This window comes from Convolutriloba macropyga, chromosome 5 (genome assembly GCF_964194025.1).
Source record: "Convolutriloba macropyga chromosome 5, txConMacr16.3, whole genome shotgun sequence".
NCBI classification, from domain to species: Eukaryota; Metazoa; Xenacoelomorpha; order Acoela; family Convolutidae; genus Convolutriloba; species Convolutriloba macropyga.
The window spans coordinates 50,195,990-50,223,053 of record NC_134472.1 but is presented as its reverse complement, the minus strand read 5'-3'; the positions used below and the strand labels follow the sequence as shown (position 1 = coordinate 50,223,053).

Sequence of the window (27,064 nt, the reverse complement as noted above, 5' to 3'; positions counted from 1 at the left end):
ACTCCATAAAGTTTTACGAAAACAATTGGTCAGAGCCATAAAAACCATGAGCTTAACCTTGAAACCATAGTATATGTTTGTTGGGCCTCACTTTTGTTATTAACACCCCTCCTTAAGTAGGCTCTGATTTTAAAATCTTGTCAGTAATGTGGATAAAAACTATAATTTTGAAAATATTTCGAAAAAGGCCACGCCTCATTAAATTAGAAAAATTTTACCGCAAGGATCCATGATGAGATCAATATCAGCCCTGATATTGCTTCGCGTCAACAAAGCATTGAAATATTCAAAGGGCTGCAAAGTAATTCAATTTTCACACAAAACTTTTTAGTTCATCAAAAATGAATAATGCATTTTGGTTTATTATCCAGGGTAAATTTGCGAAAACAGGCAAAGTTTGAATTTGAGAAGACTTTTAAAACCAACGGGAGTACAACTAGCTCTCTATTTCAGCTTACAAAGAATATGATTGCAATTTAAAGGTGTCTATCTACGTTCAGCAACATTAAAGAAAGTTGGCTAAAAAGGCAGATTTGGTCCCATTTCTGACGAAAAATTTCTGAATTTTTAAAACTATAAAGAAATTTTATCCAAAAAAACTCGGATCGAACAGTTCAGCAATCGTCCTCTAACGTTACCATTTTTAACTTCTTTTAGCAAAATCGAAGAAAATTTGCTCAAATCTACGGAAAATGTGAATAAAACAACGGAATATTGTCTACTATTCACAAAATTTAAATCTTCGTTATCTCTCTGTACAAACCGAAAATCATAGAAATCTTTTGATTCCATTTTTTACGCTTGACGGGCTTTCTAATGATACCACTCACAGCTCTCTACGATGTTTAAATCGATCAGCCAAAATTTATTGAACAAAAAATCGCATTTGAGTATAGAGTTTGTCCCCCGACTAAAGTGGGCCGGAACAAAAAGAAAAGAAATTCTCATAAAGAATGTTACACCCTATTAGATCTGTTCAAGCTACTTTGGAATATCTTGCAGGGTTGTTACAAGATCCTGCAGCAAACTACTTACAAAAAAAGCGTCATTTTCACAGATTGTTTGCAATATAAACGTTTTTCTGAAATGAATTTGCTCTGAAATTTTTAACAGTATTTCCAAATTGCTGGAAATTCGCAGCAACCTAACAGTCTTAGCAGACCAAATTCAAAACAGATGAAATTATTATGCAACAAAAACAAGATAATGTATCGTTTTCTGAGGAAACCCGAGTGATCGAGGAATTCAAAATCTTGCAAGAAACTTGTAAGTAATCTTCAACAGCAATGCATACTACGAAAGATTCTTGCAAGATTTGAATCATCTTGCAAGAACATTGCAATATATTGAAATAATTTTGCAATTTTCTTGCAATATTTCGAATTCTTAGCTATATTTTCCTTGTTTTTCTGGCTGCATTCGGCTGTTCGTGGAGCCGAAACAGTTAATCAACTCGGTGAAAAACTAATTAAACCGAGTTAAAAACAATTTTTTCAAGATTTTCCAGTATGATTTTTGTGGTTCTTCCCGAAACGTAAATGAAGTGATAAACAACCTAAGACCAATAGTTTGAAATATTTTTTTCTTGCCATTGGATGTCGTAAAAACAGTTTGAACAAAACATATTGCCTTAATCAAAAAGCGTTAACTTTTGACACCATTTTGGTTTTTAAACATGCTATCGGATTTGCATCAGAATCAACTTATTAAAAATGCCATCAGAAAACTCTTTCCTTCTGCCAATCATGAGATTTATTGTAGCAAAAAATACTGAACTCAGAGATTGTGTGGTATAATTAGTTTCGTGTGATATTTTGCAAGATATCAATATTAGGAAAATATCCGATTTTCTTTTATTGAAAAAGAAAACAGAAAAAAGTAACCGTTCTTGCCGTTTATTAAGTAAATTGAAATTGAGAAAGAACAGATTGGACTGCTAGAACTGCTTTTATTTGTTCGTCGGAAACGTTGTTTTGAATTGGAAATCTTGCAAGAAACTTCCAAGACTTCCAATTCAAAAGACATTTAGGGAAAAAAGAAATTTTACGTACCAAAATTGAAAAATTTGCAAGATTTTGAATCAGAACTAGAAATTTTTCCGAGGATTTCAGTTTTAAAACTTGTTTTTTTAAACAACAATTTTCTTCAAGGGTGTTTTTTAAAACATTAGTAATCTGATCTATTTTCGGATAATTGATTTCTCGCAAGGTTGTGGCAACAACTTTGAAAGATTTAAATCATTTTGCGAATTTGTTGCAAGCTTCTTGAAAAAATTGAATCCACTGATCGCTAGGGAAGTTGTTATGTTACCTCATATTTCTAATGCAACAACTTTGAATACAGATTCATAATACTAGTGCTTAAATCCATGACTTGCCTTGTTTATAAGCTCTGTCAAGTTCATTCCAATGTTAGTCAGGGCATAGAAACTCTATATGATGCACTTTAAAGTTCAATAGGTGCTTCTAGTGAATACAAGCCACTCCATTTTCATTAAAAAAATTTCAGGGTTGTTGATAGCGTTATACAAAAAGTTATGGAAGCGCTTATGCATAAATTAGTACCTACCCCCTTATCATTTTGGTTAAAACAATCTTCTGCATGTCGTATGGAACAAAGTCTTTCACTGATGTGTTTAAAAACAAAATTAACGAAACATAAACCCACTAACGTCAGAAAATTTACTCTCGAACGATAGGGAGGGAAGGGCATTTTAATTTAGGCGCTGAAACCTAGATTAATTTCTGTTCATGGGTGCAAAAACACCAGCGTAAGATAGGGCTCCAACCCCGCCTTCCTGAAATCGAGTCTGTCACCTGAAGTGTTAACCAACTGTGTATCAGGGCCTTGTAATCGTTTCTCTCACACTCGGTTTCGTTTGAAGAACAAATTTTATTTCGTGTGAGAGCAATTGAAGTCACTCAAAAAACCAAGAGGGGCAAGAAAAAGACACTTGAGAAGTCAAAGATTATTCTAGAAGAAATACGCAAAAGCGGCCAAATGAAAAAAAGTCGGCATAAAAATGACACACACATTTACAATAATTACTTCTCATTCAAGAGCAGTTAAAAGAGTACTTCTTGAACAATTTTTTCCTATGCACCTTATTCAGCACGTTGTAAAATCAATAAAAGCATGGAACTAGCCTTTTAAATTGTTTTCGGAATAACGTATTAATGCTTTTCCATTTTTGTTGGGGTGAAATTTATCAAACTTTTTAAATCTCTTTTCTTTACCTTTTTCTCTTATTCTAATAAAGGGTTCCAATATTAAGACTCTGATTCATTTTAAGCTGCGTATAGTTGTAGATTTGTGTCTATATTGAATTTCAGCCATACTCGAAAAATAACAAAATTACCATCTTTTTGTCATGTGCTGAACTAACTCAAACGTCTTCACATAATTTGCAAGAATGCAGCAAAATGAAAAGATTATTATTCTGGGGAAACTTTTGCTGAAAAAGATTTAATTTTTATAATTAAAACTTTTTCAGCAAAAGTTTCCCCAGAAAATAATTATTTTTTCTCAAAATTTTGTTTAAAATGTCTCCCTGCCGTTTCGCAAAATGAAACATTGAAAAATTAAATCTAACGACAGAGAAATGTATTCTTCTCTAATCTCTAGAACTGTTAATTGAACAATTCTTCTTAGCTCATCAGAACTAACCATTTTCAAAACCTTTCATCATGGACAAAAACGGTTCCAAAATTGCAAATCAAATCAATCAATTTCTTTATTCGGAAACAAAGATAAAAATCTTATCTCATCTTTTTTATTTGTACTCTTTATTTTGTCAGAGCAGATCGTTCGAACTTACCTCCTTTTGAATAAGTAATTACAGATAAATCTGAGAGTTAGAGAGTTTATGGAGTGCTGGTTTAAAAGTTTAATATACTTGTTCAAGATGAAAACTTAATAAATTAACAGAAGAACATTGTTCAAGCTTAAGTTTTGACGTTTTTAGTCAATGCAATGAGATGAAGTTTGCCATATCGAAAGCTATAAAATTGGACAAAATATAACATAGAGGTCCCAGTTTTCTATTTGTTAGTAAATGCATGACTCCTGTTTTGCTGGGGCATGGTTTCACCCAGCAAAATTCATTCTAATTCATCCAGCAAAAACATTTAAATGTAATAATTTATAAACTTGCCCAAAACGACTCAATTCTAAATAGTTGTTTAAATCTAAGATTTCTGTTGAAGTCAGTACCAAAAATAACTTGTTCTGAATGATGCATGCATATAGATGCTCACATCAAAAGTTCTGATGGGAGGCATAATCTGTTTTCCCTATTTTCAGGAGATAATTTGAAAGCAGTATAAATTAATTAGCCTCTAATAAAGTTGCGCACCATTTTATTATAGTAGATTGTCCTGCATGTCACGTTTAAACAGTTGAAAAACAAACTACTGCTTCAAAATATTACAAAAAAATTGAGGAAATACTGAAGAAAAATATGACCCATGTTAACCTTCATAAATGAAACATTAACGAGTTTTTGGTGATGTTGTGTCTGCTTTCAAGCAGTCTGGTTTCAGCTGTAAACATCTTTTGATCGCATCATTCAATAAATATATCATGAAAGACTCATAAAACCTCAACAACTCTCTTAGCCAAATCAGCGCATTCTTTACCATCAAAGCAAAAGCTGACATTTGGTTTCTGAAATGTCCTTCAAATACAGACTTTTTTACGATATCACATTAAAACAATATGCTTTTGGCAACTCCCATGTTTTGAAAGATTCGCCCGTTGGTTCGACTAAAAACGGCGCTTTTCAAAGCCCATCAAGTAAAGAATGGGAGATTTTAAATCAGACAAAAGGCAGAATTCTTGCAGCTAGTTTGCCTTATTTGTTGATTTCTTTGATTTTAGAGGCATGCGCTCCTAATTAGAGGCGAAAAAAGAATTTAAAACAACAATCAGTCTCCTTTTCTCATTAGTGTGATTAGCGGGGTAGAGAGTTGAAATTTAAGAAGTTCACGCGCCTGAAAAGATGAAAACTTCACAGATAATGTGAAAAATTTCACAGCTAACCCGAAAATAGAGTTGTTTTATTACGTGAATGTATTTTACGCTGAGTTACATTATATTGTACTATATATTATGCATGCGGTTTAGAATTAAACGTATAAATAGGCAAATGAAATTTGAAGAAGACGCGCGTTCAAAAGGGGTGATTTTTAGGGTAAAGAATTGAGCGTGAAAAGGGGTTATAAAATTCTGCAGAGCACTGTGAACACTTTTGAAGCATGAATTGAATTCATCGCTTATCTTTTTTAGTCTGATGAATATTTAAAAGACACGGTCAATATCGAGTTGATTGATGCCTGAAAACAACCAAATTCAGCTCAATTCAACGCTGGATTTGCCCAAAACCCCACGGGGGTTTTCTTTGCCCACAATAGCCAAATTTCAACTGGGCAATATGTGGAAGCAATTTTCCCAATTTTGCGGGCTTTTGGCCGGTATTTGGAAATATCCACATTTATCCACAGATTTCATCAATTAGTCGTAATGCACGGGGATAAAAGATTAAGTCGGAAACTGGGATGGAATTTTAAATTAACGGCTAAAGTAAAATTGGGTTTTATGACCCACCTTCAGTGATAAAAATTTAATCACAAAGGAATGCTATTCCAACTGCAAACTATATCCGAACTAAACACTGGCCTTGAATGATTAAAGATATGCATGTGATATGCAAACAGAAGAACAAAAACACAACTGGGCTCATTATACACACTCTTGCTTAGAATTTTGAAATCAGGGCAAAAAAGATCATGTAACCCAGGGGTGTATATATGATGAGTAGATATATATGATTTCGTTTACATTTATTCTTTTTCTGCAAAAACATTCGTTTTCTGCATTTTTTGTCCTGTTCTCATTTTGTAACTTGAACAATGATTTAACAACTTACTACGAGAACTGTGATTTACTGTTGAGCATTTTTAGAAAAACAAATTATGGATTGCAAAAGAAACCCCCACTAATATTGTATATCGGGAGATTTCATTAAAATAACGAATAACTGATGCACTAAATAAATAGAGCACAGCGAGGCAATCAGAAGAGTTTGATATTTTTTTTGATTCAAAATAGAGAACAATCTTCAACATGTTTAGTGAGGCAGACTTTATAATGATAAAAGTTTTAAAGAGTTGAAAACGGAAGCGTTAATTCTCAGGAACTTCGAAATTGATATTCAAATTTAAAAATGCAATCTTGTAACCTGTTTTCTGTCATGCAAAAAGATTTACAGTTGAGATACTTTGAGCCAGAGCCCTGTGAACTTTCTGTTATGTTTCTTTAAATGCTGCCAATTGAAGTTAAATTTCCATTCATTTTATTCTCACTCAATGAGACGGAACAAGGTTTGACCCCGATCATCCACAATTTTGGCATAATTGTCTGCCAAATGTGGAACAGATGGAAAAACCCAATAATTATTTTTGGGAAACCCAAAAACCCAAAAAAAAAAACGATTTTTTTTCAAAAAAATATTGTATGAGCAAAAAAATAGCCTCCGAAGCAAATAATTCATTGGAGTATAAACTGATGCACTAGATTGATGAGATATGCCAACATTAAGAAAGCGAGTTAAGACGAACAGCAAAATCAAACAACAACAACAAACATTAATCCCCAGTGATTGTGGAATTTTTATCGTGTAAGATCTGACAAATTTCTGACAAAACCATCTTGCTAATAGCCTGTAAGGGGATGCATCTTCTTATAAGATCTTATAAGACGTTTATCAGATCTTATACGATAAAAATTCCTCTTATAAGATCTTACACGATAAAAATTCCTCTTATAAGATCTTACACGATAAAAATTCTTCTTATAAGATCTTACACGATAAAAATTCTTCTTATAAGATCTTACACGATAAAAATTCTTCTTATAAGATCTTACACGATAAAAATTCCTCTTATAAGATCTTACACGATAAAAATTCCTCTTATAAGATCTTACACGATAAAAATTCCTCTTATAAGATCTTACACGATAAAAATTCCTCTTATATAAATTCCTGAAGTATGGTATATTCTTCATATTGAAGACAATTCAGTGTTGCTCTCAAGCAGTAGCCGAAAAACTAGCATGCAACACTTAAGTGTCAGAGCAACAAAGAGAAAAATATCTTATACTGTCTTTTAAGACTTATAAGATATTGTAAAAAAGATTATTTGAGTGACAGGGGCTTTTTCCGAAGCGGTGATTATCAAACAAGGCTGAAAATTTTTTTCATAGACCAAAACTATCTTGGACTGCTAAGTTTAGCCATAGTAAACAGCTAAGACTCACAATAAAACTGCCGCCAAAACAGAATCAACAAGCATTTTTTTGTTTCATAATTGGTTAGCTGACCGATTATTTTTTTTACTTTCATGGGACCTTGACTACGTTATACGGTTACATTGAAATAATTAAAACATGTCATATCAGATCTTACACGATAAAAATTCCGTCTTATCAGATCTTACACGATAAAAATTCTGATAAGAGGAATGTTTATCTTATAAGATGTCTTATCAGATCTTACACGATAAAAATTCTGGTAAGAGGAATGTTTATCTTACAAGATGTCTTATCAGATCTTACACGATAAAAATTCCTCTTACCAGAATTTTTATCGTGTAAGATCTGATAAGAGGAATTTTTATCGTGTAAGATCTGATAAGATCTTACACGATAAAAATTCTTAGTCAGCATCTTATCAGATCTTACACGATAAAAATTCCACAATCACTGGGGATTACATCAGAAATTTTATGACCGGTTTTTAAAAAAGAACTTAATAACAAAGTCAACATAGAGTCAAATAAAACTGAACCTGAACAAAATAACTTGTAATCCACCAGAAAATATATGCGACCAGTCCATAAAAAGGTTTGGCAACAATTGGACAAAAAGAACAAAAACAGTAAAGTTAAAAAACTTTAACTGTTTTTTTAAACAATTAATTTCAAAGATATGAAAACCATTAGAAATCAAGTAAAACATCCGAAAGAATTACAGTCACCAACGCTTCTATACAAGGAAATTAAAACCTAATCATATTCAATTTTTTATGCGGCTAAAAAAACAAAAAAAAGACAACAATCAGATGTTCAATTAGAACTTGCCAGAGAGCAATGTCGAAGCCTTAAAGCCATATTTTTGCCCTCAGAAATATGTTTGATTGTGCCTTCCTCAAACACCAATTTTGTAGTATAAGTTCTTTCTTTAATGAGACTAGGTAACAAGTAGGCAAAAGAGAAAAAAGGGCAAAATTAAGTAATACTTGATTTTTTTTTTCGAAGGAAAATTACTTCCAAAGACATGAAAGCCATACATAATGAAATCATAAAATAGAATCGTTTATTAGTCCAAAAAAATCCCTTGAGATCTGCCATTATCCAGAATAAGTCTTGCGTCTACAAGAAAAAAATCAAATATGACAAAAAATCAAATAAATTTACTTTTTTTTTGTGAAAAACCGGTGTCGCAGCCAGTAAGGTCATAACGAATTCTTTAAAAGTATTGGATTTTGTGAAAGCAATCCTTTTTGGCACCTTCCCTTGACACCAATAATGTCATATTTGACCTGCAATTAATCTTTCAGGACTTTCATATACTCAATTATGCCTGATTTTGAACGCCAATAATCTGATATGGGAACTTTCAGTATTTTGATATTGTGAAAAAAACTAGAAAACCGGAGAAATGGGTAAATATCTGAAAATAAAAAAAACTTAAATCTAGTAATATCAAAGCCAGAAAACAATAACTTAAGGCTTAAAACCGTAATAGAGGTTAAAATATAGATAAACAAAAAGAAGAAGCATTCTTTTTTTGTTGACGCTAAACTACAAGTGGAACAAATTAAGAGAAAAAATAGAGGAAAATTTCATTAAGCCATTATTTATTTAAAAATCAATTACTTTTAAAAGTCAAAACGACCATAAGCTTTCAATTAAAAAACTAACTGCTATAGTTTGGAACTACATAGGATGCCACTTGGACCTATCACTGCTGAGCTTTGATTTGATATGTTCGGTTCTTTAATTACTATTAAAAAGATCATAATTTTTTTTAAAAAAAACCGACTGATTACAATCCGAAATCTTTTTGGATTGTAATAGTTCAAGATTGGTCCAAAACTAGCCCTTCTTATTCTTTTCGTCCATTAGGAAAACTTAATTTGTCTAGTGTCTTAGATATAGGTAATTTGTAAAATAGATTTAGATGATAACTCAAAATTGAATTCTGCGTTTTCGTTAATCAACGAGGAAAGTTAGCAGAAAACGGCAATGTTTTAATTACAGAGCACTCTCAACAGAAGTTGAAGAAAGAATAGCCCACTTGTGGGTCTACAAATTTTTTATTAGTGTTGTATGGGGTTGTACTTCCGGCACAGTTAACCAAATTGGACTAAAAAAAGCTTATTTTGTGCTGTTTTCGATGAAAAAGTCTGAATTTTGAAATAATTAGCCAAAATTTTTGACTAAAAATTAAATCAAAATAATCAACAAAAGTTTTTTGTCCGAAAAATTAAAATCAACAGCACTCTGTGTTTGAAGATTTTATCAAATTTCAGCAAAATTAACGAAAATTTAGGCAAAAATTCCGGAAAATGTTAATAGAAACAACGGAATTCACTCTACTTTTCTGTAGTTTACGCCTCGATAACTCCCTGTAGATGAAAAATTATCAAATTCCATCTTCTACGCTGGACGAGCTTTCTAATAATATCAGTCCCAACTCTCAACGAGGAATATATCGATCGGCGACAATTGTCTGAACAAAAAAAACATTTGAGTATATAGTTCCTCCCCCTCAAGAGGGGTCGGAACAATAAAATACTATTATAATTGAACACAAAGAATTTAGAAAAGGATTCACAAAGGATTCAGAAAAACTCTGAATCAATGATGCTGCTGTGTAGGTCTTATAAAACTGTCTTATAATACTATAAACTGTCTAATAGTACATTAATGCAAGTTTTTTTGAGAAGATTTCTTAGAAGATATAAAATACATTCGTTTTTCGTTGTTTTTTGTATTTCCAGCAGTTGTACTAACTGCTGAGTCAATTGTGAATTTCTCTCGACATTTCACAAAACGGAATTGAAAAAGATTAAAAAACCTTATAAACTTTATTCTAGTAGCGTTTGACGGAGAGGTTGATGAATTTTTTAGTTATTTTAAGGTTTTTTTTGCAACCTTATTTGGGGGCCTCCTCAGCAGCGGTCCTGTATAAGGTCTTTACTTCGTACATATCAAGCTTGCATCCACTTATTAATTTCATTGTACTGGAAAAATTAGGTTCAATTGCTGTTTACTACTTGAACTGAATTTTCCAACAATTCTTGATAATTTGTGCTTAACTGTAGGAATTCGTGCTGAATCTTGTTCAAAGGTGCTTCATGATATCTATAACTTAGTATGCCATGCCATGTCACGGTTAATCTTTCTCGGTTATTTTGCCAAGATCTTTGTCCATGCAAAGATCTTTATCCATCCTTTCTTTATTTCCAGGCAAAGATCTTGCAAGTAAAAATCTTGATATTTTCATTGCAAGTGCCATTTCAAAATGTTGGCAAGATTTGCCATGTTTTAGTGTGTTTTTTTTAAATCAATTCGTACCAAGTTTCGGTTCACTAGGTAGACATTACGCTAACCGTACAATAATAGTCAAAATTAATAAAGTGATTAAGGTCCAACAGTTTTTACCTAATACACGTCTTTTGATTAACTAAGTAATAGCACCTATTATCTGACAATTGACGTAATCATCAGTACTAACTAACAGCTTACCGCACGTTTTTTTTAACTTAGTTTTTCAGAGCACTGTTTCCAAAACGTCCGATCTATTCAAGGTCATACTCGATCTACCGGCTCATTTCAAGCCATGTGTAAGTCGATACTTTGAAAAGTGCACACGTATAATTTAGTAGTTGTCTTGAAAAAATTCTGTATTTTTTCTCGTACGAGTACGTTGACTCACAATTTTTTTTACCGATAGACGTGTTCAGCGGACTTTATATCATCTGTGAGATATCTATTGTAAACTTACAACTCAGCGGCTTAAAATTTTATCTGTTGTTGCCGAAAAGCGGAAAGGCGTGGGACGATTTTTAAGGCAAAAATCAAAATCGAAAGCATTATGATGGCAAAAAGAACGTATTTTGTCAATAACTACAGACTTCGCTCAATTTCGTCTTGCGACCCTTCAAATCTGTTCTCTCCATATTAGTCAAACTGCCCAATTGGTCTGGGTAAAACCTGCTACATTAATAACATATTTGACCAATGAAATGCCTCAAGAACCTTAAAAGTTATTCCAAATCAACCAAAATCCCCTGAACCAGCTTACAAACACGGTTGGTCAATTGTCTCACCTTGGCTAATTTGGAGTGCTGTGGTTGGTTAAACAGCCTCCAGATCTCAATCTGGATGACTTTGAACTTGTATCTGCTCTCTTGCAACTCATCTGCTGTCACTCCAAACTTGGCGTAGAACTCACGCTGCTCCTCTTCGTCAAATTCATCGTATCCATCTATCTTCTGTGCTTCTAGAATGTTCCGAGTCTCCTCGGCGTCCCTGTGGCGAGTGTATGTCATCCAGCAACAGGGCTCGACCTGAAAGCAACAAAATGACATTCTAATTATTAAAATTTAATTTCCAAATTGAATTTAAGCGGCTTTTACATAGATACTCAATCATAGCCATATTTAAAAAAAGTTTAAAAAAATGAAAAAAAGCTGTGAAAATTCTGATAACCCAGGTTGAGGTCCTCGCTCAAAATGATCTATGAAAATACCCATCCAGACTATTTTTGCTTATGAAAATACCCAGGCAGACCAAAAATGCCTATGATCCAGACTTTGCCTCGTTCAAAATTTTGGTGCGTTTATGTGCTCGTTCAAGAACTCTTATGAAAAGACCCGTACAGACCAAAATGCGATATGATCCAGACTTTGGCTCGTTCCATTTATGAAAAGACTCAGAAAGACCGAAAAAATTTATGATCCAGACTTTGGATCGTTCAATTTATGAAAAGACTGGAGCTAAGAAATACCGACAAAAATGCCGTACGAAACGTCGGTACACACTAAAAAAAGTTCAGGTAAAGTTACCTTAACGCAGTTAAGGTAAACCTCTGTTAAGGTAAAATTAAGGTAAAAGTTACCTTAACTTTACCTTAACTTGAGTTAAGGTAAAAAATTACCTGAACTGTGTTAAGGTAAAATTACCTTAACTTACCTTAACTTTTTTAATAACTTTCTGCAGGACATAATTGTTTATTTTTAGTAAAATTTGCAAACCAAATGTTGAAGTTTATTACAAGAGCTTTACAATGATCCTTATATGAAGCAATTTGAGCTAATATTTGTCGACCTACACTACAGCAAACCCCAAAATTACTTTCAGTGAGTGCTCAAAAAAATTCAAAAAGGCAGTAACGCACCAGTTTTGCAAAAACTGGTATTTTTTTTCACGCGCCTCTGTTTATGTATTGGCTGCTCACAAATCGATTCCGAGTGGTACCGAAAGAACTGGTTTCAGAAAAACGGTTTAGAGAAAGTTTAAAAGTGGTTTTAAAGTGTATCAACTTGAATCCAATCACTCTTCCTTATATATTAAGTTAAAAACTATTATTCCTGCATAAAAAAATCGCTGTAAAACTGGATTACACTAATTTAGAAGCGGTTTCGACATATGATCTTCATGTAGCTTCCATTAATTATAGTCTGTCAGATTCAGATTGATTTTTATTTTAGTTCGAACTGATTCCATTTTCCAACAAAATCACTACTTCAAAACCCTATTCATCGAACTTAAAATTGTTTGTTATAATCAGGTAAAGGTTTCCAAATTGGGGTTCTCTGCTATATTAAGGGGACAAAAACACATTTATGGAACAGTTTCCAGCCGTTTGTTGAGTTTCGCAAAATTACGGTGAAGTTCAATATAAAATTTTTCCTCTCTTCAGACCTACTGATGTTTCTAGCTTGACCAAGTATTGTTGGAAGCTTTAATGCTTTTAGAGGTTAACACCAAAAGTGAAGTCTCAACATAACGGTTTCAAGCAACAATGAATTCTTTAAAATCAAAACAACCTGACCTGCGGTGGTTTTAAAGTGGATCAATTTGAATTGAAGAAATCTCCAATATATTTTCAATCAAAAACAACTACTCCTGCATAACGTAGATCTGCGGAATATTGAATTCTACCAATATAGAAACGGTAACGGCATATAGTTCTCATTTAGTCTCCATTTCTTTATAGCTTTTCGGAATCAGATTGATATTCTTCTTGAATCGAACTAATTCCATTTTCCAACATGAGCAGTTCTTCAAAACCTTGTCCGTCTAACTGAAGTTTGCTTGTTAAATATGAGTAAATGTTTCGGAAACTGGGTTCTCGACAAATTATGGGGGACAAAACAAACATGGAACTATTTCCTGCTGTTTATCAAGTTTCGCAAAGTTACAGTTAAGTTTAATATAAAAGCTGCTCATTCTTCAGACCTAGTGATATTTCTAGATCGAACAATTAATTTAGGAACTAATTGGCATTTTTTAAGTGAATATCAATACTGAAGTTTCAGAAAAGTGGTTTAAAGAAACTTTAATTTCTTTAAATCATAACAACAGGAAACGCAGTGGTTTTGAAGTGGATCAAAATGAATCCAATCACTCTTCCTTATATGTTAAATCAAAAACTATAATTCCCTTCATAAAGTAGATCTCTGGAAAACTGGATTACACATAAATTGAAACCGTAACGACATATGGCCCTCATTTAGCTTCCATTTCTTTAATGTCTTTCACAATCAGATTGTTACTCTTCTTTGTTCGAACTAATTGCATTTTCCATTATAAGCACTGCTTCACACCCTATTCGATGAAGAGAAGATTCTCTTTGATTTTAGGTGCATGTTTCCGCAACTGGACTCTCTATAAATTGTAGGGGACAAAATAAACATTTATGGAACTATTTCGTGCCGTTTATTAAGTTTCGCAAAGTTACAGTTAGGTTTAATATAAAAGCTTCCCACTCTTCAGCCCTAGTGATGTTTCTAGATCGAACAAGTAATTTGGGAGCCATTCGAGGTTTTTGAAGTGAACATCAAAACTGAAGTTCCAGAAAAACCGTTTAAAGAGACTTTAATTTCTTTAAATTGTAACAACAGGAAACGCAGTGGCTTTAAAGTGGATCAAACTGAATTCAATCACTCTTCCTTATATGTTAAACAAAAAACTATAATTCCCTGCATAAAGTAGATCTCTGGAATACTGGAATACACATAAACTGCAACCGTAACGACATATGGCCCTCATTTAGCTTCCATTTGTTTAAAGTCTTTCAGAATCAGATTGTTACTCTTCTTAGTTCGAACTAAATGCATTTTCCATTATAAGCATTGCTTCACACCCTGTCCGACGAAGAGAAGTTTTTCTTTGATGTTAGGTGCATGTTTCCGCAACTGGACTTTCTATAAATTATAGGTGGCAAAATAAACATTTATGGAACTATTTCCTGCCGTTTATTAAGTTTCGCAAAGTTACAGTTAGGTTTAATATAAAAGCTTCCCACTCTTCAGCCCTAGTGATGTTTGTAGATCGAACAAGTAATTTGGGAGCTATTCGGGGTTTTTGAAGTGAACATCAATACTGAAGTTCCAGAAAAACCGTTTAAAGAGACTTTAATTTCTTTAAATTGTTACAACAGGAAACGCAGTGGTTTTAAAGTGGATCAAACTGAATTCAATCACTCTTCCTTATATGTTAAATCAAAAACTATATTTCCCTGCATAAAGCAGATCTCTTGAAAACTGGATTACACATAAATTGAAACCGTAACGACATATGGCCCTCATTTAGCTTCCATTTGTTTAAAGTCTTTCAGAATCAGATTGTTACTCTTCTTAGTTCGAACTAAATGCATTTTCCATTATAAGCATTGCTTCACACCCTGTCCGACGAAGAGAAGTTTCTCTTTGATGTTAGGTGCATGTTTCCGCAACTGGACTTTCTATAAATTATAGGGGGCAAAATAAACATTTATGGAACTATTTCCTGCCGTTTATTAAGTTTCGCAAAGTTACAGTTAGGTTTAATATAAAAGCTTCCCACTCTTCAGCCCTATAGATGTTTGTAGATCGAACAAGTAATTTGGGAGGCATTCGGGGTTTTTGAAGTGAACATCAATACTGAAGTTCCAGAAAAACCGTTTAAAGAAACTTTAATTTCTTTAAATTGTAACAACAGGAAACGCGGTTGTTTTAAAGTGGATCAACTTGAATCCGATTTCTCTTCCTTATATTTTCAATGAAAAACTATAATTCCTGCATGAAGTGGATCTCTGGAAAACTGGATTACACATATATTAAAACCGTAACGACGTAGGGCCCTCATTTAGTTTCCATTTCTTTAATGTCTTTCACAATCAGATTGTTACTCTTCTTTGTTCGAACTAATTGCATTTTCCATTATAAGCACTGCTTCACACCCTATTCGATGAAGAGAAGATTTTCTTTGATTTTAGGTGCATGTTTCCGCAACTGGACTCTCTATAAATTGTAGGGGACAAAATAAACATTTATGGAACTGTTTCCGGCCGTTTATTAACTTTCGCAAAGTTACAGTAAGGTTACATTTAGTTCGTTAGACCCGTCCGATAATAGGGATTGTCCCCATATACATTTTAGAGGTGGTTATAATGAGTGGTTATTGGTTATAGTCCAGAAACAAGACCCGAAAAGGGTCATTTTAGTCATTTGGTACTGTACCTTTATGTTGGAATATCTCCTCGTAGAGTGAACCGATTGTTGATCTGTTTTTTTATTTGAACTCAGCTTGAGCAGTACTTGAATCCCTGTAAATGGCGTTTTGTTCCTTTCAGCTGTTTTTGAGAAATTGGCCTCGACACATACCCAGGTTGACCACCTTAGACGAAACTTTGAAAACTTACTAAGACTTATACGCTGCCCTAGAAAACTTACAAAACTTTGTACGGCACCGTATAAGGCCGTAATAAGTTTTCTACGGCACCGTATCCAATTGATGTAATTGCCAATTTCTAAAGTCTACCTTCCTAAAATTGGTTTTTAAAAAAAACGATTATCTTGCACAAGTCATTTTTTCAAAAATTTTTGGCACTTTTCACATCTATGAAAAATTAAAAAACTTAGTACGGCGCAGTATAAGGCCGTACCAAGTTTTTGTAATTTTTCCAAAGTGTTTTTTCAGACATTAATTTGCTCTGCAGGTACACATAACGTTCAAAAATTTTACTATGAATAAGTTTGAAATAGCAAAAACATGTTACGCCCCTTGTGAGGCGGTGCAGAGTTTTGGAAGTCTAATGATATCTTCTGCAGTTCATGTCATTAATCAACCAGAAAAAATTCAGTTTCAATTATCCACAGTAGCTGGTGAAAAAATACCTAAAAACAAGCCCACATTTTATAGGAAAGAAAAGAAAAATTAAAGTGTTTGTTTTGCGTTCGTTTCAATTAAATCTGTTCTGGTTTCAGAAGAAAATTTTTTATTCAAATTTTGGCTCATTTGAAAAGTCAGTTACCTTTGGGCCTTCACAACAGCAAGAGCCGTCATGCAGATCTACAATAAGATAGTTTAAACTATTTACAAGAATGATTTAAGAAAAATCTTCATATGCGCAACAATAAATTCATTTGATCGCTTTAAAAAAAAATAAATCAAGGTTTTATATTTTCTGGACTTCTATATAGTTTTGGCATCTAACTGGCTTATCAGCAGCGCAATTGGTGGCGCTTAAATGGTTACTGCATGCAATGTAATTTGTTTGTCTTGAAAATTTGTTATTGAACGGTTATTCAAGATTCAATCCTGAGAACAGTGTCCGATCTCAGATTCTATTGGCTGAGGTGTGCCTTTTGTAATCGAACAAATTTTTTGCGTGCAAATTGTGTTTTCCAGGCAATACTCAAGTGTCTTAATTTGACTATATCAATGGTTGTTGGTATTTCAACAATTTTTCTATTTTTATTGTTTTGTCAAATTTCGGTGTATGTTGTTTTGTATCAAAACTGATGAAACACCATAACCTTCATGGCGAGGCGGGAAATTTTTTCCCATCTTATTATGAAGGTTTGTCTCAATTGGGAACGCAAAGATGGACTGAGTTTACTCCCAAAAACACGCTAGAGGTACCTTTTAACCACGTCAAGTATTTTTTCGGCATTTTTGGGCTCTAAAAATAGCTGAAAAAATGGGGTATACTTAGGGATTTGTTAAATGCTCCTGAAGTACTGATCCAAATCTGTTCGGCATAGTAGCATTTTGATAGCATCAAACAGTTCATGTTTGCCCTGCTCGCTGCTTTTTTCATTCATGCCGGTAAAAAAATTATTGACGGCCAAACTTGAAATAAAAACAATATTTTTTTATATAGATTTTAGCGTCGATAACGTGTTTCAAATACTTGTTTTCATGAAAACAGTTCAATGATCGTTTAAATAGTTCAATCTGTTCTTACCAAAGTTGATGGAAGTGGTAAACCCTAAAAAAGTCAAACACAGGCATCTAGTGCGTTCCAGCTTATGACAAATAATTTTTTATTCGACTTTTTGTTCTGTAAAAAACATTTTACTATTTTCCCATCGTTTTGAGTCCTTATTAGGTAGCAAGTACTACAAAAAACAATTGTCAGCAGTCAATTGAGAGTGATAAATCACATAGTGTCTGCAAAATAGTCAATCATGCGTTTTGTGTTGCGATAACATCGTATATCGCTGATAAAATAGGTACCTGCCGAAAATCCTAAATGTGAATATGTCTCAAACCTTTTAATCCCTTCTAAACTCATTCTGTAGCCGAATGGGACTTCTGTTGAAGCCAAAACAATATTGAAATTGGAATAAGGGCTCGAAAAATATGGAAAATTTACAACACATTGAAAATTTTTTGATTTTTAAATGTTGTAAATAAGTGAGGGTAAAGTTTGTCAAGGATAGTTTTTGATACTTTTTCAATAGACTTTCGCTCTTTATGAAGCACACAAGTGAAATAATATCAACACTGCAGATATCGTAACAATTGTAACATGTAAGAACTCATTTTCTCGTTTTTTAAATTTTAAAACTAATAAGATTTCAAGTAATCTTCTTTCATCCATAATAACCCGAAGGAAAACTTTTGTATTGCAAGTGAACTCAATCATCAAATTTTCATTTCTTCCTAGTCCTCATAATGTCTATCAACGTCATGCAACTTCAAAACTTCAATTGTTGAAAGAACGCAGCACTCGAACTATGCTGCACTTTAAGAACTAGAAAAATTAAGTAAAATCTTAAAAAAAGTTCCGACTGTTTTTTCAATTGTAAATGATTGTTTTTAGTTTTTTGACGCCTCTTTCGTTTGCTATTGTTTGTTTCATCAGTTTTCTTTCATTAGCTTCTTGAAAGATTTATAATAGCTATTGGTAATGGAGAACTACAACAGTTTTTTCCTGAAATGACAATTTATCAAATTTTTTTGTGTGAAAAACATTAGGACACGCTATTTAAAGCAGCTGTTTCGCAGTTAAAAGTTTCTCCTAATTGGTTTTTATCATTCCAGGCCTAAGAACAGATTATTGCCCGGGTGAATTGAAATATTTACGGTGGATGTTCTGGCAGAGTCTGCAAATGCTGAGGAACGAAGTTTGTTTCGTCGCATAAAAAAGGCACTCCGTTTTTGGCCTTTTTTCTTGTTTCTCTGTCAAATATTAACCAAAACGGTTAATTTAGAGCGCATTCTCTTCCTTTTAAGCCCGTCTTTGATGAAATTATTGGTCGCCTCCCTAAAAAGTTTTTGTGAAAGGGTAATTTAACTGTGAAAGCTGGAAAACTTAACAATTCTCAAATTTTAATCGATTAGTGGTGTTTTGCGCAAAGAACAGGTTTTTCGGCGTGCAATTTGTGCTTTCTAGGCACCATTTAGGTCTTTGGAGCTACTTGTATTAATTGATGAGCTTAATTCAACAATTTTACTTTTTTCACGAATTTCATCAAATTTCTGTTGATGTTGTTTTATGTCAAAACACACAAAACACCATAACCTTCATGGTGAGGTGGGAAATTTTTTCCCACCTCACCATGAAGGTTTGCCGTGACCTAGAATGTGGAAGTGGACCAGAATTACACCCACAAATACGCCGGGAACGCAGTTTCACGTTGTTTTACGTCGGTTCCGGAGATTTTGGGCTTCGATTTTAGCCCAAAAAATGGGGTACAGAACAGTATTTTCTTAATATCTCCTAAAGTACTGGACCAAATTAAACCGGAGTGGTCGCATTTTGTTAGCACTGAACCCCTCTTGCTTGCAGTGTTTGGTTCGTTTCCCAAATCGGCCTAATCAAAAAGTTATTAATGTTCAAATTTGAAATAGTTCGAATTTTTGGGCTATTCTGGGTGACCCAAATTTCGGTACAACAAAACACGCGATTTACCCAACAAGTGTTAGTGATTTAGAATCCCCAGTTAGTGGGGAGTCTCCCCATATATATTTTGTATGTAGTTTTACGTAGTTCAGGTGGTCAATTTTAGCGAAACCTGCGCCGTACTTGTCCTATTTAGTCATTTGGTACGGTACCTTTATGTTGGAATATCTCCTCGTAGAGTGAACCGATTTTTGATCTGTTTGTTGATTTGAACTCAGCGTGAGCCGTACTTGAATCCCTGTAAATGGCGTTTTGTTCCTTTCAGCCGTTTTCGAGAAATTGGCCAGGACACATACCTCCATTTTTACCTATTCGTGTCCGGGTACATTTCAGGTATGTACATGTTAGACCAACAAAAATGACGAATTTAGCCCCGCGAATTGGTTCCCTAGACTCCCCTGATAGTGAGGATTCTCCTCATATATGTTTTATAGTGCGTTTTCCGTAGTTCAGAAGGTCAATTTTAGCTCTGAAAGTGGCGTATCTCTCTTCTAGGGTCATTTGGTACGGTACCTTATTTTTGCTATAACTCCTTGAAGAATGCACGGATTGGGCTCATTTTTTAATATGATGCGTATCTCAAGCGGTGCTAATAACTGTTCTAACGGCGTTTGTTTTTGTTCGGTCGTTTTCGAGAAATTACCCTGTAAACTTGACCCCATTTTGAACCCCAGAAGAGGATGACCGCCAGGTCTGATCATCTGGTGACCTCTGAATATCTTCATTAAACTGTCCGAGAATTGGTTGTTTAGACTCCCCTGATAATGGGGATTCTCCCCATATATGTTTGGTTGTTTTAATCAGAATCGTTGATGAAGGTGTTGGGCATTTTAGGTCATCCAAGTCCTTTTTTGGTGCATTTGGCACCAACGGCTCGATCGTTAATAACTCTGCCTACACGAATTTTTTTTCCCATTGAGTTGCATAATCAGAGAGCTCGTTATGCGTGCTTTCTTATGATATAATGAAACCTGAAAAAATATTCACCAGAAGTTGTAAATTTGAGTACGAGCATGGGAAACGTCCCTATTTTCGATCGGACTCGGTCGATTTTTGCTAATAACTCTGTGTATAGAGGGAACTTTTTCATTTTGTTTAGTGATATGAACAGCTTAGTTCAAGACGGTTTCAATGGTATACATATCACATAGTGTTGTTTTCAAAAAGTAGTGAAATTAGCCCGCGAGTCGACCGTAATTTGGGTCATTTTGGAAGTTTCTGACGTCCGTTCGTGACGTAACTTCACCGTAACTTATTCTCGTATCCATTGCAAAATGTATTTCCATGCTCTCTGAGTTCCATGGCAATGTTCCAGAACTCATGCCAAAATTTGGCGTTGGTCGGTTGGTTTTTTTTTTGGGGGGGGGTCGTTGGGGGGGGGGGGGGGTTCGTCGCCGGGGGGGGGGGGGGGTCGCTTGGTGGGGGTGGCCGTGCGTCTTGTGTGTTGTCTTTGATGTTCTTTTATGTATACTAACAAAATGTGTTTTCAGAGTTTGTTTTGGCTTCTCTTCTGTCTGCTGTCGTCTCCTGCCAGGTGAGTTCTTCCCGCTTCTTTGCTAGCTAGCTTGGCTAGCTGTTGCTTTCTTTCGGTCTGGTTTGCTCTGCACCGCAGAGCTGCGGTTTTCGGACCGGTTTTTTCGGTCCGTGTTCCCACATCGTGGGAATGTGTTCTTGCAAAGCAAGAAGGCTCGTTGAAGCTTTGCGCTCTTCTTGGATTTTCAATTTTGCGCTTTTTTTGTTTGCTTCCGTTTTTTTTTGGTCTGGTTTGCTGTGCACCGCACAGCTTCGGTTTTTACAGCTTAGGTCTTGTTCAACGTTTTGATATTCTACCTAGGAGTGTCTTAGTCCTAGTAGGCTCTGAAAAAGGGCTAATTGTTGCTCTAACTGTTATGAGAAAAAAGTTATTAATACGTTGTCAAATTTCGAGCTCAAAAATTATTCTTGTGCGTTTTCATAAAAAGTCTCTTTCAGTATAGTCAAGGACTTGTTCAAATGATCTGAGGGTCTACGTAGGAGTGTCATAGTCCTATTAGGTTCTGATAGAGGGCTAATTGTTGATCTAGCTGGTCTGGGATAGAAGTACTTAACACGTTGTCAGATTTCGCACTCAAAATACCATCTTTATACAGTTTAACAAAAAGTTGCTTTCAATATAGTGAAGGACTTGTTCAAATCAATTGAGGGCCTAAGTAGGAGTGGGAAAGTCCAAATGGGTTCTAAATGAGAAGGAACTATCGTTCTAGGTGGTCTGAGATAGAAGTACTTAACACGTTGTCAGATTTCGCTCTCAAAATACCATCTTTATACAGTTTAACAAAAAGTGTTTTTCAATATAGTGAAGGACTTGTTCAAATCAATTGAGGGCCTAAGTAGGAGTGTGAAAGTCCAAATGGGTTCTAAATGAGAAGGAATTATCGTTCTAGGTGGTCTGAGATAGAAGTACTTAACACGTTGTCAGATTTCGCACTCAAAATACCATCTTTATACAGTTTAACAAAAAGTGTTTTTCAATATAGTGAAGGACTTGTTCAAATCAATTGAGGGCCTAAGTAGGAGTGGGAAAGTCCAAATGGGTTCTAAATGAGAAGGGATTATCGTTCTAGGTGGTCTGAGATAGAAGTACTTAACACGTTGTCAGATTTCGCACTCAAAATACCATCTTTATACAGTTTAACAAAAAGTGTTTTTCAATATAGTGAAGGACTTGCTCAAATCAATTGAGGGCCTAAGTAGGAGTGGGAAAGTCCAAATGGGTTCTAAATGAGAAGGGATTATCGTTCTAGGTGGTCTGAGATAGAAGTACTTAACACATTGTCAGGTTTCGCACTCAAAATACCAGCTTTATACAGTTTAACAAAAAGTGTTTTTCAATATAGTGAAGGACTTGTTCAAATCAATTGAGGGCCTAAGTAGGAGTGGGAAAGTCCAAATGGGTTCTAAATGAGAAGGGATTATCGTTCTAGGTGGTCTGAGATAGAAGTACTTAACACGTTGTCAGATTTCGCACTCAAAATACCATCTTTATACAGTTTAACGAAAAGTTGTTTTCAATATAGTGAAGGACTTGTTCATATCAATTGAGGGCCTAAGTAGGAGTGGGGAAACTGCAAATGGGTTCTAAGTGAGAAGGAACTATCGTTCTAGGTGGTCTGAGATAGAAGTACTTAACACGTTGTCAGATTTCGCTCTCAAAATACCATCTTTATACAGTTTAATAAAAAGTGTTTTTCAATATAGTGAAGGACTTGTTCAAATCAATTGAGGGCCTAAGTAGGAGTGGGAAAGTCCAAATGGGTTCTAAATGAGAAGGAATTATCGTTCTAGGTGGTCTAAGATAGAAGTACTTAACACGTTGTCAGATTTCGCACTCAAAATACCATCTTTATACAGTTTAACAAAAACTTGTTTTCAATATAGTGAAGGACTTGTTCAAATCAATTGAGGGCCTAAGTAGGAGTGGGAAAGTCCAAATGGGTTCTAAATGAGAAGGAACTATTGTTCTAGCTGGTCTGAGATAGAAGTACTTAACACGTTGTCAGATTTCGCTCTCAAAATACCATCTTTATACAGTTTAATAAAAAGTGTTTTTCAATATAGTGAAGGACTTGTTCAAATCATTTGAGGGCCTAAGTAGGAGTGGGAAAGTCCAAATGGGTTCTAAATGAGCAGGAATTATCGTTCTAGGTGGTATGAGATAGAAGTACTTAACACGTTGTCAGATTTCGCACTCAAAATACCATCTTTATACAGTTTAACAAAAACTTGTTTTCAATATAGTGAAGGACTTGTTCAAATCAATTGAGGGTCTGAGTAGGAGTGGGAAAGTCCAAATGGGTTCTAAATGAGAAGGAACTATCGTTCTAGGTGGTCTGAGTTAGAAGTACTTAACACGTTGTCAGATTTCGCTCTCAAAATACCATCTTTATACAGTTTAATAAAAAGTGTTTTTCAATATAGTGAAGGACTTGTTCAAATCAATTGAGGGCCTAAGTAGGAGTGGGAAAGTCCAAATGGGTTCTAAATGAGCAGGAATTATCGTTCTAGGTGGTCTGAGATAGAAGTACTTAACACGTTGTCAGATTTCGCACTCAAAATACCATCTTTATACAGTTTAACAAAAACTTGTTTTCAATATAGTGAAGGACTTGTTCAAATCAATTGAGGGCCTTAGTAGGAGTGGGAAAGTCCAAATGGGTTCTAAATGAGAAGGGATTATCGTTCTAGGTGGTCTGAGATAGAAGTACTTAACACATTGTCAGGTTTCGCACTCAAAATACCAGCTTTATACAGTTTAACAAAAAGTGTTTTTCAATATAGTGAAGGACTTGTTCAAATCAATTGAGGGCCTAAGTAGGAGTGGGAAAGTCCAAATGGGTTCTAAATGAGAAGCGATTATCGTTCTAGGTGGTCTGAGATAGAAGAACTTAACACGTTGTCAGATTTCGCACTCAAAATACCATCTTTATACAGTTTAACGAAAAGTTGTTTTCAATATAGTGAAGGACTTGTTCATATCAATTGAGGGCCTAAGTAGGAGTGGGGAAACTGCAAATGGGTTCTAAGTGAGAAGGAACTATCGTTCTAGGTGGTCTGAGATAGAAGTACTTAACACGTTGTCAGATTTCGCTCTCAAAATACCATCTTTATACAGTTTAATAAAAAGTGTTTTTCAATATAGTGAAGGACTTGTTCAAATCAATTGAGGGCCTAAGTAGGAGTGGGAAAGTCCAAATGGGTTCTAAATGAGAAGGAATTATCGTTCTAGGTGGTCTAAGATAGAAGTACTTAACACGTTGTCAGATTTCGCACTCAAAATACCATCTTTATACAGTTTAACAAAAACTTGTTTTCAATATAGTGAAGGACTTGTTCAAATCAATTGAGGGCCTAAGTAGGAGTGGGAAAGTCCAAATGGGTTCTAAATGAGAAGGAACTATTGTTCTAGCTGGTCTGAGATAGAAGTACTTAACACGTTGTCAGATTTCGCTCTCAAAATACCATCTTTATACAGTTTAATAAAAAGTGTTTTTCAATATAGTGAAGGACTTGTTCAAATCAATTGAGGGCCTAAGTAGGAGTGGGAAAGTCCAAATGGGTTCTAAATGAGCAGGAATTATCGTTCTAGGTGGTCTGAGATAGAAGTACTTAACACGTTGTCAGATTTCGCACTCAAAATACCATCTTTATACGGTTTAACAAAAACTTGTTTTCAATATAGTGAAGGACTTGTTCAAATCAATTGAGGGTCTGAGTAGGAGTGAGAAAGTCCAAATGGGTTCTAAATGAGAAGGAACTATCGTTCTAGGTGGTCTGAGTTAGAAGTACTTAACACGTTGTCAGATTTCGCTCTCAAAATACCATCTTTATACAGTTTAACAAAAAGTGTTTTTCAATATAGTGAAGAACTTGTTCAAATCAATCGAGGGCCTAAGTAGGAGTGGGAAATTCCAAATGGGTTCTAAATGAGAAGGGATTATCGTTCTAGGTGGTCTGAGATAGAAGTACTTAACACGTTGACAGATTTCGCACTCAAAATACCATCTTTATACAGTTTAACAAAAAGTTGTTTTCAATATAGTGAAGGACTTGTTCAAATCAATTGAGGGCCTAAGTAGGAGTGGGAAAGTCCAAATGGGTTCTAAATGAGAAGGAACTATCGTTCTAGGTGGTCTGAGATAGAAGTACTTAACACGTTGTCAGATTTCGCTCTCAAAATACCATCTTTATACAGTTTAATAAAAAGTGTTTTTCAATATAGTGAAGGACTTGTTCAAATCAATTGAGGGCCTAAGTAGGAGTGGGAAAGTCCAAATGGGTTCTAAATGAGCAGGAATTATCGTTCTAGGTGGTCTGAGATAGAAGTACTTAACACGTTGTCAGATTTCGCACTCAAAATACCATCTTTATACAGTTTAACAAAAACTTGTTTTCAATATAGTGAAGGACTTGTTCAAATCAATTGAGGGTCTGAGTAGGAGTGGGAAAGTCCAAATGGGTTCTAAATGAGAAGGAACTATCGTTCTAGGTGGTCTGAGTTAGAAGTACTTAACACGTTGTCAGATTTCGCTCTCAAAATACCATCTTTATACAGTTTAACAAAAAGTGTTTTTCAATATAGTGAAGAACTTGTTCAAATCAATCGAGGGCCTAAGTAGGAGTGGGAAATTCCAAATGGGTTCTAAATGAGAAGGGATTATCGTTCTAGGTGGTCTGAGATAGAAGTACTTAACACGTTGACAGATTTCGCACTCAAAATACCATCTTTATACAGTTTAACAAAAAGTTGTTTTCAATATAGTGAAGGACTTGTTCAAATCAATTGAGGGCCTAAGTAGGAGTGGGAAAGTCCAAATGGGTTCTAAATGAGAAGGAACTATCGTTCTAGGTGGTCTGAGATAAAAGTACTTAACACGTTGTCAGATTTCGCTCTCAAAATACCATCTTTATACAGTTTAACAAAAAGTGTTTTTCAATATAGTGAAGGACTTGTTCAAATCAATTGAGGGCCTAAGTAGGAGTGGGAAAGTCCAAATGGGTTCTAAGTGAGAAGGAACTATCGTTCTAGGTGGTCTGAGTTAGAAGTACTTAACACGTTGTCAGATTTCGCTCTCAAAATACCATCTTTATACAGTTTAACAAAAAGTGTTTTTCAATATAGTGAAGAACTTGTTCAAATCAATCGAGGGCCTAAGTAGGAGTGGGAAATTCCAAATGGGTTCTAAATGAGAAGGGATTATCGTTCTAGGTGGTCTGAGATAGAAGTACTTAACACGTTGACAGATTTCGCACTCAAAATACCATCTTTATACAGTTTAACAAAAAGTTGTTTTCAATATAGTGAAGAACTTGTTCAAATCAATCGAGGGCCTAAGTAGGAGTGGGAAATTCCAAATGGGTTCTAAATGAGAAGGGATTATCGTTCTAGGTGGTCTGAGATAGAAGTACTTAACACGTTGTCAGATTTCGCACTCAAAATACCATCTTTATACAGTTTAACAAAAACTTGTTTTCAATATAGTGAAGGACTTGTTCAAATCAATTGAGGGTCTGAGTAGGAGTGGGAAAGTCCAAATGGGTTCTAAATGAGAAGGAATTATCGTTCTAGGTGGTCTGAGATAGAAGTACTTAACACGTTGTCAGATTTCGCACTCAAAATACCATCTTTATACAGTTTAACAAAAACTTGTTTACAATATAGTGAAGGACTTGTTCAAATCAATTGAGGGCCTAAGTAGGAGTGGGAAAGTCCAAATGGGTTCTAAATGAGAAGGAATTATCGTTCTAGGTGGTCTGAGATAGAAGTACTTAACACGTTGTCAGATTTCGCTCTCAAAATACCATCTTTATACAGTTCAATAAAAAGTGTTTTTCAATATAGTGAAGGACTTGTTCAAATCAATTGCGGGCCTAAGTAGGAGTGGGAAAGCCCAAATGGGTTCTAAATGAGAAGGAATTATCGTTCTAGGTGGTCTGAGATAGAAGTACTTAACACGTTGTCAGATTTCGCACTCAAAATACCATCTTTATACAGTTTAACAAAAACTTGTTTACAATATAGTGAAGGACTTGTTCAAATCAATTGAGGGCCTAAGTAGGA

General features: G+C 34.7%; 1 protein-coding gene across 4 annotated transcripts in view; it reads right to left on the bottom strand.

Annotated features, from left to right (window-relative positions):
* LOC142339440 (uncharacterized) overlaps positions 1-27,064 on the bottom strand; it is a 157,527-nt gene that overhangs the window by 46,291 nt on the left and 84,172 nt on the right. For all 4 annotated transcript variants that reach the window (XM_075389475.1, XM_075389473.1, XM_075389474.1 and 1 more), the window contains exon 3: positions 11,396-11,635. In XM_075389475.1, the coding sequence (XP_075245590.1) occupies positions 11,396-11,635 (240 nt within the window). The remainder of the gene's footprint in view (positions 1-11,395; positions 11,636-27,064) is intronic.